Source organism: Thunnus maccoyii, chromosome 4, assembly GCF_910596095.1.
Source record: "Thunnus maccoyii chromosome 4, fThuMac1.1, whole genome shotgun sequence".
NCBI lineage: Eukaryota > Metazoa > Chordata > Actinopteri > Scombriformes > Scombridae > Thunnus > Thunnus maccoyii.
Genome location: NC_056536.1, coordinates 24,431,424 through 24,445,529, shown reverse-complemented (window position 1 = coordinate 24,445,529; position 14,106 = coordinate 24,431,424). Strand labels below are relative to the sequence as shown.

At 37.2% G+C, this 14,106-nt stretch overlaps 2 protein-coding genes across 8 annotated transcripts in view; one reads left to right on the top strand and one right to left on the bottom strand.

Annotated features, from left to right (window-relative positions):
• Positions 1-14,106, top strand: part of LOC121895400 (protein kinase C and casein kinase substrate in neurons protein 1-like) — a 360,445-nt gene that overhangs the window by 92,744 nt on the left and 253,595 nt on the right. The window lies entirely within an intron of this gene.
• Positions 1-14,106, bottom strand: part of LOC121895397 (metabotropic glutamate receptor 4-like) — a 146,244-nt gene that overhangs the window by 26,472 nt on the left and 105,666 nt on the right. Inside the window, exons 3-5 of one of the 2 annotated variants that reach the window (XM_042408497.1) lie at positions 6,975-7,110; positions 3,888-4,042; positions 2,616-2,756 (exon numbers count right to left, since the gene is read on the bottom strand). In XM_042408497.1, coding sequence (XP_042264431.1) covers positions 2,616-2,756; positions 3,888-4,042; positions 6,975-7,110 — 432 coding nt within the window. The remainder of the gene's footprint in view (positions 1-2,615; positions 2,757-3,887; positions 4,043-6,974; positions 7,111-14,106) is intronic. The other variant, XM_042408498.1, reaches the window with a different exon arrangement.

Genomic DNA, 14,106 nt, shown 5'->3' with positions numbered 1-14,106 from the left:
ATTAGTATTGTAGTTTGTGCATTAATGTAGTAGTAGTAGTAAACAACATTCCTAGCATATATTCTAGCACATATTTGGAGAATTAAAGTAGAAATCAGTTTATTCTTGATAGTATTTGGCTCCTCAGAGTTGCACAATGACCCGTGGGTTGGGGTGACAATGTAGATCTGAAGCTACAAAGTAATCCTTGGCCTCTGGGGCAGCAGATACAAGAACACTGGGAAAGAGAGCAGTAATAGCATGTGAATTATACATCTGCAATCTGTGTTATTTTCCCCGCACTCAAAGTCAGATACACTTTAATGTCTCAGTCCTGGAACATGACCTGTTACTACCCTGCTGCTATGGTACATAAAGCAGTTTCCATTGACTTGTATTGTGCGATTAAAAGCTTTGATATCACACAAATAGAATAATTACATGCCCATCTAATCATGTTAGTACTTCAAGAATATAATTTCCCAGTCCCTGGCGGTTGATTGCAGTCTTCCACAAATAATCTTCCCTACTTATTGAGTGTGTATTTAAAAAGTGATTTTGATAGGATTTTAAGGTTTAAAGTTTTCCTTTTACCATGTTACTTGGTGTATTATGCACAGTGTATATAGTACAGTATTGTACTAACTATCCAGCAACATAAGTGGGGACAGGAGATGATTATGGTTACAAAAGAAACAATGGGGAGGATCTAGATAGTACTTGCAAAAAGCTCTGAGTGAAATGATTGTACCTCTTGCCTGTAAAAATTCACTGTGCCCTGGAGGCTAGTCAGAGGAAGAAAAAGGGGCTGCAGCAATTTAGCCCAAGAGCAGCCACCATGACAACTGATAAATACAGAAATCATTTACGATTACTTGTTCTCCCGAATCCCGGAAGTGTTGATTATTGGAAGCATCTCTGTCTTTTGCCAAGGGACACAGTGTTGTTAAGAGAGCTGACAATTAAGTATCTCCTTAATTGCCTGTTCATGTATTGTAGCAATTCAATTTGTCACTGATAGTATTTGGTGACATTTTGAGGTCACAGTGTCCTATATCAGCTGGATTAGAAAGCCAAAAGAATTATATATGGTACATTGGGCGAGTGAGAATAAACAATGAAATATTGTGTTTCTTGTGCTATGTCCTCAAATGAAAATTAACTGTCAAATCTAATAATTCTAATAAAAACAACTGTCAATTCAGAAAAAAATGACATTTTGTCTATAGAGCTACTATGGCATCTGTTCTGCACATAACACTGCTACTGACATCTTAATATGACAGTGCCACAATATCTCCAGGAGGCTTGAACAGCAACTTGTGATTTCTGGCTGTGCTGTCAGCCAAACTAAACGATTGCAGATGGGTGGCAGAAAATATTGGTTGACGCAACAACTGTCAGTATTTGTTATTTTTAAAGTTAAAATTGGTATTTTTTGAAGCTACTAGCTAAGATGACTTTCTACTTTATTCAGTTAATTTTCTTTGCATGAGCAAGACATGTACAGTACACATTATTCCTCGAGTAAATAACCAATAAATAAATTAAAATCATTACAATGTGCCTGAAATGTGATATACTCCAATACACCTACACATTACTAGATTTGGTTTTAATTCAAGATGCTGCATTGAGCAACCACACAATTTAATAATGTCAGCACTGCTTTACATCTTCATAATCACTCTTCAAATTATTATGATCTTATTTTTCAAGCTGCAGCAGACAGTAATAAAAGTCACTCTAACAGTCTGATATTGCTTAACATTAGTTGCCAAGTCACTGCAGTTGATACGTTAAATGTTAATTGTGGTGATACTTTAAAGGAGTTAAAATAATAATCTGCAACATTTTAATATAAGTAAACAATAGTTCATGAAAGCTTTGGTATTTATTGTTTGAGGTACTACTGCACTAGTACCTTGTATACTGGAAATATACTCTGTTGGACATTTGAACAGACAAAGTGTTTCACTGTACATGTCTGTAAGCAGCACACAGTCAGTATGAACTGGATGTACGAGCATTATTAGTTACAAAGACTTAACAGTTGAAGGACAGGTGCAACGAGAACAGACAGCCTCTCCAGCACCGTTTCTTTTGTGATGTACAATACTCCAACACACAGACGGATCTATTAGGAATTTATTGTCTAGAAACATTACAGGTGCCAGCTTTAAATCAGTCAGTCTGGACTACTTGAAATGCAGCGTTGCACTACAGTTGGGTTGGGAGACAGCGCTGGAGAGCCTAGAGATTTTAATGACCTGAAAGCTTGTTTCTAATGGGCTGATTGGATTTACTATTGATTATGTTTTCAGTGCATGCATTGGCATAGTTTTGTGATTGCTGTTGTTGCCCACTGCAAATTAAACTAACGCAAGAGTAATGGGAACATTAATTTCTCTCGGACAGAATTAGAGATTCCCATTCACTTATCTACACCCATTACATTTAACCTAAATTAAAAGAGTATGATTGTTTTCTCCCTGATGACAAATAAGTTTACCTGTGCATACCAAGTACACACACATAAAGTATTCACAGCAGACCCAATCAATATACTATGTCATTGACTGTGTGCTTTCCATTGATTGACCGAGTACCTTCTCTGCTATTAGGTGCAGACTCACTTGTGCATTTCTTGATGCCAGATCCTTTCTTCACTGCGTGCCGACTGAGCTTGCATTGGAAGTTATTCTCCCAGAACTCTGCAAACCAGATATTCCTTCTGTTGTTCTCCAGTGTTCGGCTGATGAAGTAGCGATCAAAACCTGAAAGAAGTCAGCGACAGATGCTGTTGCAGTTAAAGTTCTCCCTTTTATTTACATTTTAATAGGCTCTTTGTGTCAAGATAAGGTCATTCTCGGTTTTAAAGCTATATTTGCAAAATGAAAACTCTTTTGGAGCCTGGTCCTGGTGGATGGCTTTGGTGATGATTCTAAATGAGCCAATGGTTTACTCAAATCCCAATTTAAGATTTACTAGAGCAGAGGCTCTGCAATAAAAAATATCAGCAATCCACATGATTGTGGTTTGGTCTTAGCTAAAACAGTGAAAACAGTTCACATTCAGTCACATTGTCAGAATATTATTGGATCTATGAAAGCAAATATAAAGAATAACTCTTCCACTGTGGTGATGAATATGAAGTGGAAGATGAAAATAGGGAAGTATGTAATTATTTAATGGCATTGAAACATGCAATAGAATCTATTGTATTTGTTATTTTCACATCGCTACATTATGCATATTCTGTCACCCACACACAACTTTATTCACACTTTACCAACAGTGTTAAAAAACAAATTGCCTTAAATCTATAATTATAACATAAAATAAACATACTTGATATTGTACTTGTAATATTTAATGATTTAATCAATATGAAAGATAAATTGTAGTGATGACACAACACTTTATGTCCAATGTGGCTGTAAGTGGAGGGAAACAGACTCATTATGGCCATCTGAAGCACTTCAGTTTAAAATCCTCTGTTTATTTGTGTTTATTTAAACCAGAAAATCATTGAAGGTGAAGCCCTCATTAACAATGACATCGAGCAAGAAAGAAGACACTTAATTAAAACAAACATATAAATACAATTAATAAATAAAGTAACAACAAAATCAATTAAACCAGGTACAAACAGAAGTTGAAAGATTTAAGATTGAAAATGACCAAGAGTTATCAATTAATTAATTTTTAAAGTGCTGTCTAGTGTGTACCAGATGGATAGTGTTAATGATGGATAGTGCTATGTTGAATGAAGAACGGAGATATGATTAGAGGAGGCAAACATACACTAACAATAAGCAGTAAAGGGGCAAAAATATCAACATTCAATTTCATGCAAAATAAAACATTGTTCTTAAAGTAAATTGTAAGGTAAAGTTGGTGAATACCTTTGATTGACTGTCGTTTGGGGAGGATGGTGACAGCGCCTTCTGCCATTTCTTCCTGGTTCAGTATCGGGGAAATTTTGGAGCCCCAGCTGTCTGAACCTACCCAGATGAAATGGCCTGTTTGATTGGCCTTCTTAGCTGCTTGAAGAAGTCGCCTTTGAGACAGAGGAGGAGAGCAATATATAACTGTACCATATAATGTTGTGTTGTCAGTGTTTCCATTTGTTTTATGATATATTTAATGCACATCCAGTGATATATCACCTATGAAAAACGTTTCTTATTTAAATGCACCCTAAAGAGGCAGCGTAGCTGTCGTACAGGTGATTCCATCATCTGAGTATCCTATGCTGAGTCTGAACAAAGTTGCACAGAGTCACTTAGGCAGTAGAATTGAAAATCCACCACAGACACTGTATCTATCCCCACACTGCAGTTCTTCTTTGCTGTAGCAGAATCAGACCCTCGCCACATTTGTCCAGGCTTGTTGCCAATGGAAGTAAGTTTGGGAAGCTGTAAAAACTGCCAGCAAGTTCTGCTGTAGCAGCAGAGTTACATCAAGAAAGCTGGAATACAGCAACATAAAATTTAAGCCACCTGGCATTTGAAGCATTACCAGCACTCATATTGCCACAAAGATGCTGGCAAGAAAGCAAAAAGTTAATATTAAGCATCCTATTGTGTTGTAGACAACATCAACTTTTTTACATGGCACATGCTGTTTGAATATCTCATGTAAGAGTTTGTAGTTGCATAGAAGGACAGTATAACCTTGTAAAATAATTAAATTTTTTGTAAAATGTAGAGTGGGGGAGCAGTGAGTCATCCAACTAACTTTATGTCTCTTTACCTTAGTTTTATGACCACAAGGATTTATGTTTGATTGGTAATGATATTTTCCTGAATCTGGTCTCCAGTATATAGTGAAATGAGCATGTCTTAAGATGCAATTATGTGCTCCATGTACGAAAAATGAGAGAAATATATTTTATCACCATCTAGACGTTACATAACAGAGACATGACTAGACAGGCTGACAAGCCTGATATAAAAATAACATAGTGAGAAACAAAGGTGTTGGGGGTGAACTGGGCGTATGAATCTTCCTTCAACTTTGACAGGCCAGGTTCAGTTCCCAACCCACATGCAATTTTCTAATGTGAGTAATTAAACCAAACTTAACCAAAGTTGCCTTACTTAAATACCGCACTTAACCTTATGTTTTACCTGACATTTTACCTTTCCTAAGCATATTTTCAGGTGACAATTAGATGAAAATGAAATGTGTTTCTGTATTTTCCATTTTTAAAGTACAAAACAGATGACATAATTACATTTCAAGATAATTTATTTTTCTGAGTTTGCACTTCTCTCTCTTTATGTTAAGAGTCTGTTGTTATTTTCAGCAGAACAAACACATTACAGTATAGAGACAAACCTACCTACCTGTCAAAATGATGGGGCTAACCCACAAACATTATTTCTTGTATTCTTAACCCTGAGACTAGGCAGTATATTTACACTGAATGATTGGTTAAGTATCACACTATTGGCTCCATCAAAACAGCTCAGGTATCTTATAATTTCTATGTAGACAATTTTGGATTCTTATTAGGCTGCTGCCAGCTCACACCGACTGGGTTCAAGGATAGAGCAGGCATGCAGAGCTGAAATCCCCCTGGCTTTCTGTAATTACTATATATCCAGACTATTACCCGTTATCAGGACCGGCTTAAGTCAATGAGCACTGGGACTTTTGCCCTGGTCATCATCAAGAGACCGCCCCAAATCACAGCCCACTTCCACTAGGAATACACTGGCCCACTAACTGGTTGCTGGGAAGCATTTTCCTTCAGAGCCACAGCAGTGTTATGTGTGTTGATTCAGCCTACAGCTAATTAATTCATTCTTAATAGAGACTATTGGTCTTAATAGCAGATAATGAATTTAAATTGATACATTTCCGTCCCCACAAGGAAAGTAGGGGCACTTTAACTGCAGCTTTGTGTGGTATAATCAGATTCTCATGGATGGGTACAGCAGACTACATGTCAGTTTAGATGACAAAGCTATTAGTCTCATAGATAGAGCATTATTTATAGGGAACTAAACAAAAATTGAGAAACACCTTTCAGTATAATGCAGCTCAATACAACACCATTATGAAATAAGGTCTCAAAAATTGCTATGGAGTGCAGTCAATCTCTCCTTGAAAAGATATGTAGTCATTTTCACAAAGGTGGCGAAAGAAGTGCTAAGATCCTTTACTTGAATAAAAATGAAGGTCTTGCCTTCAGAACAAGTACAAAGTAAAACTATTCATTAAACTATTTCAGTGTTTTATATATGTGTATATATGTGGCATCTGTAGGATAGATTTAATGCATATTTATTTATTTGTTGATCATATCTTTTGTATCTAAACTCTTGACCCACAAAGTAACTGGTAGCTAAAGTTGTCAAACAGATAGTAGTGAAGTAAAGTACATTTCCCTCCGAAATATAGTAGAGTTAAAGTCTAAAGTAGTATAAAATAGAAATCCTCAAGTAAAGTACCTCAAAATTGTACTGAAGTACAGTACTTGAGTAAGCATGCTTTATTACTTTGCATCACCAGGTAGTATTTCTTGCAGGGTTGTTCCACTGGGTAGCATTAGATCATTCAGGTGTTCTGTTTTTTCTGGTATCTCAGCATTTAAAACTGCTTCACTTGCTTGTGATATACCTTTTGACAACATCGTTACTGACAAGGCTTAAAGAAATGTGGCTGCACCCAAATTTGCCATTTATAACTCATGAATATTAACACGCGGGTGGCAGACTGTATTTTCAAAGAGCTATTTAATTTCTCTGTACACACAGGAGACATTTGTGATATTTTAGTTCCAGCTGCAGAGGCAGCCTCAGGTAAAGACACAACATTGCTGAACAACATTTATCACTTTAGATGTTAGCAGATTTAGCAAACTCCTAAATGTCTTTACCTCAAGTTTCATTTAAGTAAAAACCAAGTGGTGGAAAGTGGTTGAGATAAGTTAAGTTAAAACTTATATTAATTGGCAGCAAGTAAGATTCCACTGCACTCACCTGATGTCATCCTCATTGGCAAATATAATGACCACTCGGGCATTAGGGTTCTCGCTAAGCCTGCGAATGATCTTGTCAAACTCTCCAGCTCTTGGCTCACGTGGTATTTTCACCGACTGTGAAATGCACAGGCCACCTAATTGGAAGACAAAAGAGAACAGTTTCTAAATTAAACAGGTTTAAGGAAAAAACATTTTCTTCTGTAAAATGTCTTGACAGGACTTATTGCAGTGTAAAAGAATTCTCTTGGTCACCCAGAAATGTCAGATGATCTGTCGCCATGAAAAAAGCTTCTTTTTTCTCTAAACCCACACATCTTCTTCAATCCACTAGACTTTTTATGATAGATGCACTATTAAATGTGTACAGGTGCGGTATTTCACAGCACAAGGGATGCAAGGTATTAAAAAATCTTTTCCTTGGACCACAAGGGGCAACTTTGAGACATCATCATCAATTCAATTTATGGTTCTACCGGTGAGACCAGGCGAAGAACATATAATTTGTAATAGAAAACTGGTTGGATTTGTTCCGAGTGATTTTTCTTTGTAAACGTTTAATTTTGTTCAGCTTACTACTGATAACACTTTTCTTATTCTGGTTCTTGGCTGAAGATGGAGCCATTTATGACTTCAATTTTCAATTTAATCAGTCAATTAATCACATGCTAGAAAACCCGCAGTATTGTTCAGTGAAATGGATTACTTAAGTTCAGCTTGTTAGGCACTACACTGAAGAAATGAAACTTGCATATTGTTTGCATCACATAGTTGTTTTATGGTGAAACGACTAAATAATTGCAGTTTTGAACATCTAAACAAGAAAGTTTAATTGCATTAACATAATAATATAAGGTTTCAGGAATACGTAATTGTGTTGATTTGAAGCTATGTAATCAAGGTATTGAAAACATACTGCCGGCGTTGGACTGAATAAAAAGTGTCCCAACGTGCTTTCCATACTTCTCAGCGCATGTGCAGTATGTGGAGGTTAGCAGCCATTTTCTCTTGCTTCTGCAACTGGACCATGTGTCCACACCGACTGTTGGTTGAGAGTTTTTATTGCAATCTACAGCCATCCCTTGATTTTGTTTGTAAGTATGTGAATTATTCAACAATATACTTTATTGGTGCATTAACAACAACAAGTGATGCATATTTTTGACTTTTATGATTGGTCGTATACTTTGACGTTAGATTTGAAAAGCCCGTTGTTGCTAGCTTAACTCACACCGTTAAATGATGTTCCTCTGCTAGTGTTTGTCTTGTAAGAGCAAAATATGATAATATATTACCCTGAGGTGTTTGAATACTACTGTATTTAACAAACAGCTCTGCCATAAATTCTACTTTTACGAAGCTTATACACTTTTAGTTTTTGTCAGAAAGGTGATACTTTATGTTTATGTATTGAGGTCGTAGTGGGTGGTGGTGTACTGAATTATCACCTTTCTGACAATGTCAACAAAAACTGAAAGTGTATAGGCTTCATAAAAGTAGAATTTATGGCAGAGCTGTTGCATTGGATCGCATTATATTGCACAGGTGTTCCTAATAAAGTGCTCGGTGAATGTATTAGCTAGCTTAGCCCCAGCTCATTCTTCATGTACTATGTTACATTACAGATGAGCCACAGAGCTGAACATCCATTTCTTTGGAAACTACACTCAGCGACTCTGCAACTCAGCAATTTCATAATACGGTTCCATGTGATCGGTCCCTGACATTCGGCTGAATAAAATTGTCAAGACCATCTGTGATGTGAACATGGTATAGTCTGTGTAGTTGTGTGGAGATTGTGAAGGTTTGTTAATCTCCACAGAATCCCAGCGCTGACAGTCGTCTGGAATGTATTCTAAAAGGGTTTTGCTGCGACATCAATGAAAAGCCTGACACCCTCATAAAGGAGTACTTAGTAAGTTGAATCATAGAATATGAACCATAGCCTAACCTAACATTTTTGATGAGAATCATCACAACATAGATATGTACTGAATGGGACATTTTACAATGTGAAAATTAACTTGTTTCTGTTTGACAGTCCACATAATCACGTACATATCAGTTTTTCTGAAGTAGCTCATACATCATTGTGTAGCTGCTCACACTTGCAAGGAGGTGTGCTCTACTGCATGATAAGTCTTGAATAACTGTAGGTGTGCTGACATGTCAGCTTGTGGAATTAGGTCTGTGCTGCTGTCAAAGTGCTCCTACCTCTTTGCAAATGTTGATTCTTATTCGCTGCCTACAGCTCAAACACGTCGTCTGCACTGAATTTCTGCACTCCTCTTTCTTACTGTTATATCAGCTGGGCACCTCTTTAGATAGCATCTTGTAAGACCTGTTACTATTTGTCCATGTGTACATGGTATTATATGGGTTATGCTCAATTGATTTGGCCAATGCTGACAGTGCAAGTCCAGATCTTCCATGTTCTAGTCAGAGATGAAACAGTAAGTTGATTCTTTGGATTCGTCAATTGACCAAAGCAATTGGCAACTATTTTAACAATATTGTTTGTAAGTCATTTGCAAGCAGAAATACCAAACTTTCCTTGTTTATAGCTTCAACATCAACATTTTTTTTCCCAACATCTTTGGGTTTTGGACTGTTGTCTTCAAATTTTTGTTTTGTCCAAATGTCTCACTGGGCTATGGGAAATTCTTATGGCCATTTCTATTATAGTCTGACAATTTATAGACATTTGAGAAATAAATTAGAGTAATTCAAGGATGTGTTTTCCAGATTTTCTGACCTCAAAATGAGACCCACGTGAAGCATGCAGATCATGCAGAGGTATGAAAAGTGACTGTGTGTGTGTGTGTGTGTGTGTGTGTGTGTGTGTGTGTGTGTGTGTGTGTGTGTGCAGTGTTTCCCATTAATTACCAAAGCTGCCAGTTTCATTATGAACCGAAAATATTTTTACACTTCTCATAATAACATAAAAGATCTCTAACGTTGTGTTTTGTGAAATGTTGAAGCTTGCGATTTTATTGTCAGTTTTGTCTGAAGGCAGGCTGTTTATGTGAAATGATTCAGGTGTGTTTTCACTCAGCTGCCAACACCAGAACCCCGCCGTGGCTGCATGCAGGTTAAATACAGCTTTAGCTACTAGCAGCTGCTACTACCTATAGGCATGCTAATCTAACCATTGTCTGTTTTTAAGTGTCTGTTTGCAACGCAGAACAACAGCATGACCGACAATAAACATTAAAGTCTTATCTTAATGTTATCTAAGAACAAAACTAGCTGTGTTGTAAACATACGGCTCATTTCTCTTTCCGTGCTCTGCCTCTTCGCTGAGTGCAGTGAAGTCGGCTGGACTAATTTTGAACCAGACGGCGGTGCAGCCTCCTCTGCCGCTGCCCAGTGTGGTTGGTTTTTCAGCCACTCACACCAACCACTGCCCGGGTATCCGCTGTGACTGACAGGCTTCACTGCCTCTGAGCTGACAGCATGTTCAGTGACATCCTGGAAGTCTCAGTAAATCCAATTAAATAGTCCTTTTTTTAATTTTAGCTCAACTGATATCTCCAAGCACAGTGGCACAAAACATTAAACCTGCATTAACCTGATGTTTTGTCCTCCTGTGAAATAAGCAGAAACAAGTAATGAACACACTGAAAATAGTTATAGTTGGTTATAATTAATGTGATGTCTTCAAATGTCACATTTGAAGATAGCGGGGAGGCTGCCGCTTCGTGCTCAGCGCTCAGTATATTTTCCTGCTTTTTTGTCCTTTGCAAATCACATGCCTGATATTGAAAATGACAGCTGCACTCCTAGTTCTTATAAACAGATTCTAATTCGTACTTTGTTTTTCTTCCACTTTGAGGATATTAATCATCCTGTTGCAAGGAGAGAAATGGAGGATATGGTTTTCGAAATCTATGTCATTTGGCACGATAGAGGAGAGCCGACAGATCCCGTGAGGCGTCATAATTCAGAAGGTGGAGGTGGTGAACAATGTTAGAGATGTGGCAAATGAGTGTGCATTCCTGCTTGGCCTGATCTACAGCCTAAACTTGAGCTACCCCAAGGATCTGAAATACACATTTGAATTTCTTCAAAATTTTGTTCTCCATCTTGTTGATGGAGTTGGATGGCAACAAGCTTTCTACAAAGGTGCATGTCCTCAAAAACAGACTACATGAATAATCTCACCTGCAATTGCTGAGACTGTGAACCTTGGGTTAGGTTCAGTGAACAATTGTGAACTGAGTATCTTTTTTTGGTCCAATTCTTCGTTGGACCAAAAAAGCAATTTCAATAGTTGTGACACTTGTTTCCAGTTTCTCAGTTTTTAAGGGTTTGATGATGTTATGTCACAGCAAGCTGAACATCTGCGGATTTTGGACTGTTTTCTAGATGAAAGAAGATGTCTAAAGACAGAATATTGATGAGTTTTTATCATATTTGTCATCCCTCAACCAAAACTGCCAAATGTTTGCTGTTTGTAATTTGTTCGTGCTTGCTGCTGCCTGTTTTCATATCACTGTAAACTGAGCATTTGGGACAGCTGGCTTGACAAAAAAGATATTGGAAGACAGGGGAGGTGTCTGCATCAAGAGTTTCCCAAGCAACACCACAGAGGTTAACTCACGTTTCGGAACAGCTGCTGCACACAGGCTCCCGAACGCAAATGAATATTGATTTCTGAATGGAAACACTGGACAGAATATTAATCACTTGTCACCATTTGAATCATCTGAGCCCTCACTGCTAAAAATGTGCAGTTTCTAATTTATTAGTATTTGCTGGTATTTATATTATATAAATGTAAACTGTGCATCTGTCAACCAAAACTGCCAAACATTTGCTGTAATTTGTTACTCATTGCAGTTTCCTGTTATCATATCACTGTAAACTGAGCACATGTGCATTTTGGACTGCTGGCTTGACAGAAAAAATAACTTGTGAGCATTGGCTGATGTTTGAATGCACAAAAAAGGCTATTTGATCAAATTGGGGTTAAGTAATTCTTCACTTTTTAAAGAATAAATAATTCAGGCAATGCACTAGAGTATTAAAAAGGGTAATTATTTGTTGGTTTCTTTGTATATATATATTTTTAATACCTATGTATTTCTTTGCATATTGTCTCTTTTAGGTAATGCGTGACATCCAGGACCAAATAGTGCAAAATGAGAAATCTCTCTGCAATCGCTTCCTTGGTTTCCTGATGTGTTATGGCAGATATATTGATGTCACTTTTGTGAAGCAAATTCATTAACCTTTTTTGACCTGACACTGTTACATAAAGTCAGGTGAAGTACAGTTACGTTATTTCACTCACTCACCTTGATGAAGCATGTAGTGTTCAGTCATGTTTTAATACAATCAACAAAAATTCTACAACATTGATGCAACTCAGCTGTGTTAGCTAAATTTAATATAACTATGTTTAGTAAATCAAACATAATTGCATTTCATAAATCCAGTTTAAATGTGGCAGGTAAATTCAACATTAGTATGTTAAGTTAATTCCATATAACTGAATGATGTAGTAATTAATACAGTTTGGTGAGATTTGCTTGACAGTATTTAGTAATGATCAATTCTCTATCCCTTTTCTCACTTATTCAACCTAATTATGTGGGACTGGTTGACATAACTAAATGAAATGTAACATATTTCAATGCGGACACCTATAGTAATTCCCCACAGATCGGTTTAAAGAGAGTCCTCAGCCTCTTAGAGATGATCTGCTATTGAACACATGTCTAAAGACAGCAGGGGGACGTCCGCTGGTTACCAAAAGCTAAGGCTTTTTAATTCACAGTGCAGCATTTCAGGATAACTGTTTTGTCGCCATGCCAAAATGCCACAGAGAGTATGTGCATGCTAATGAATTTCCCTTTCGTGACCCTGTACAAAGCCAGCAGAGTGAACAATCAATGCACAATAACACCCTCTAGTTCAGTTCACACCATAAAACAAAGCCTGGCCCCAGCTCAGATACTAATAGGTTGGGAAACTGGAAATATGACTAAAGAACAGGGGATGCCATTAAATTAACAATGATGTCAGGCTGCTTTGCTCATGGGTACAAAAGTCACTTTCGGTTCAGTCAGTGAGGGGCTTCTGTCAGTGGCCTGCACTATTGCTCTGATTGTACACTGCGGTTCAATTTAATGATGTTTTCTTTTTCTTCAAATCCGAGGTTTCGCTATTCCACTGGGGCTGTTTTTCCAGAATGGCTGTGTGTTTCCTGTGGTCATGCTTGTCACAGCTAGAACACAACAGTTCTGGCTTATACATTCACTTGGCTGGTTAATGGATTAGCAGTTCCTTCATTGGATGAGAATAGACTCTTTCCTTTGTGTGTACTGGCCCATGTCTGTTGTTGGGGGATGTTTCCCTCTGCACTCAGGCAAGACTCATTTTTAGCACAGCCACAGCAAACCCTTCATTTATTTTTGTACTTCTAAAACCTAACTTGAATATCACAATTAACACAGAGCGTGAATATCAAAATTAACAGATTTCAACATTCAAAAGTCTGAAAATTCAAAGGTTCAACAAGAGATATTATACTGTACTTAATGACCTAGGTCCAGATCCATATGCACAAAAACCTTACACCACATACATACATTAGACCAGGCACATGTGTTTTTCTGTGGCCTGACAGTGATATGTATGTATGTAATAATAAAACATTGTTGTTATCCATTTCACTGATTGTGTGTTAATTTTGATTATTTACTTTTGTGTGCTCACTCTTAATTTACATTGAAAGCATCTTTTTTTTCCCCTGTGTGCATTATCATCATTATCATTATCATGATTTGATCCTTTATTGGGAAGCACTGTGTAAAGTCTGTTTCAATATGAGCGCTGTAAACATAATCATTGGATCAAATCTAATGATAGATTAATAGTGTGTCTATGTTCATTTAGGGAGGAAATGAGGCTTATGCACATGCACCCAGTTCCACAATGTTTGAGATTTATGAAACAGAACCATGTGTACACACAGGCTTTTCAATCTGACTATAAGAATATGTGCATATTTCTGTCTCTGTGCATACACATACTTCACTTTTAGTGGTGATCTTACACAGAGTAACATGAATCTGCAAGTGTCACTGAATAATGAATAAGTGCGCCTAAATGTACAAGAGTATGTA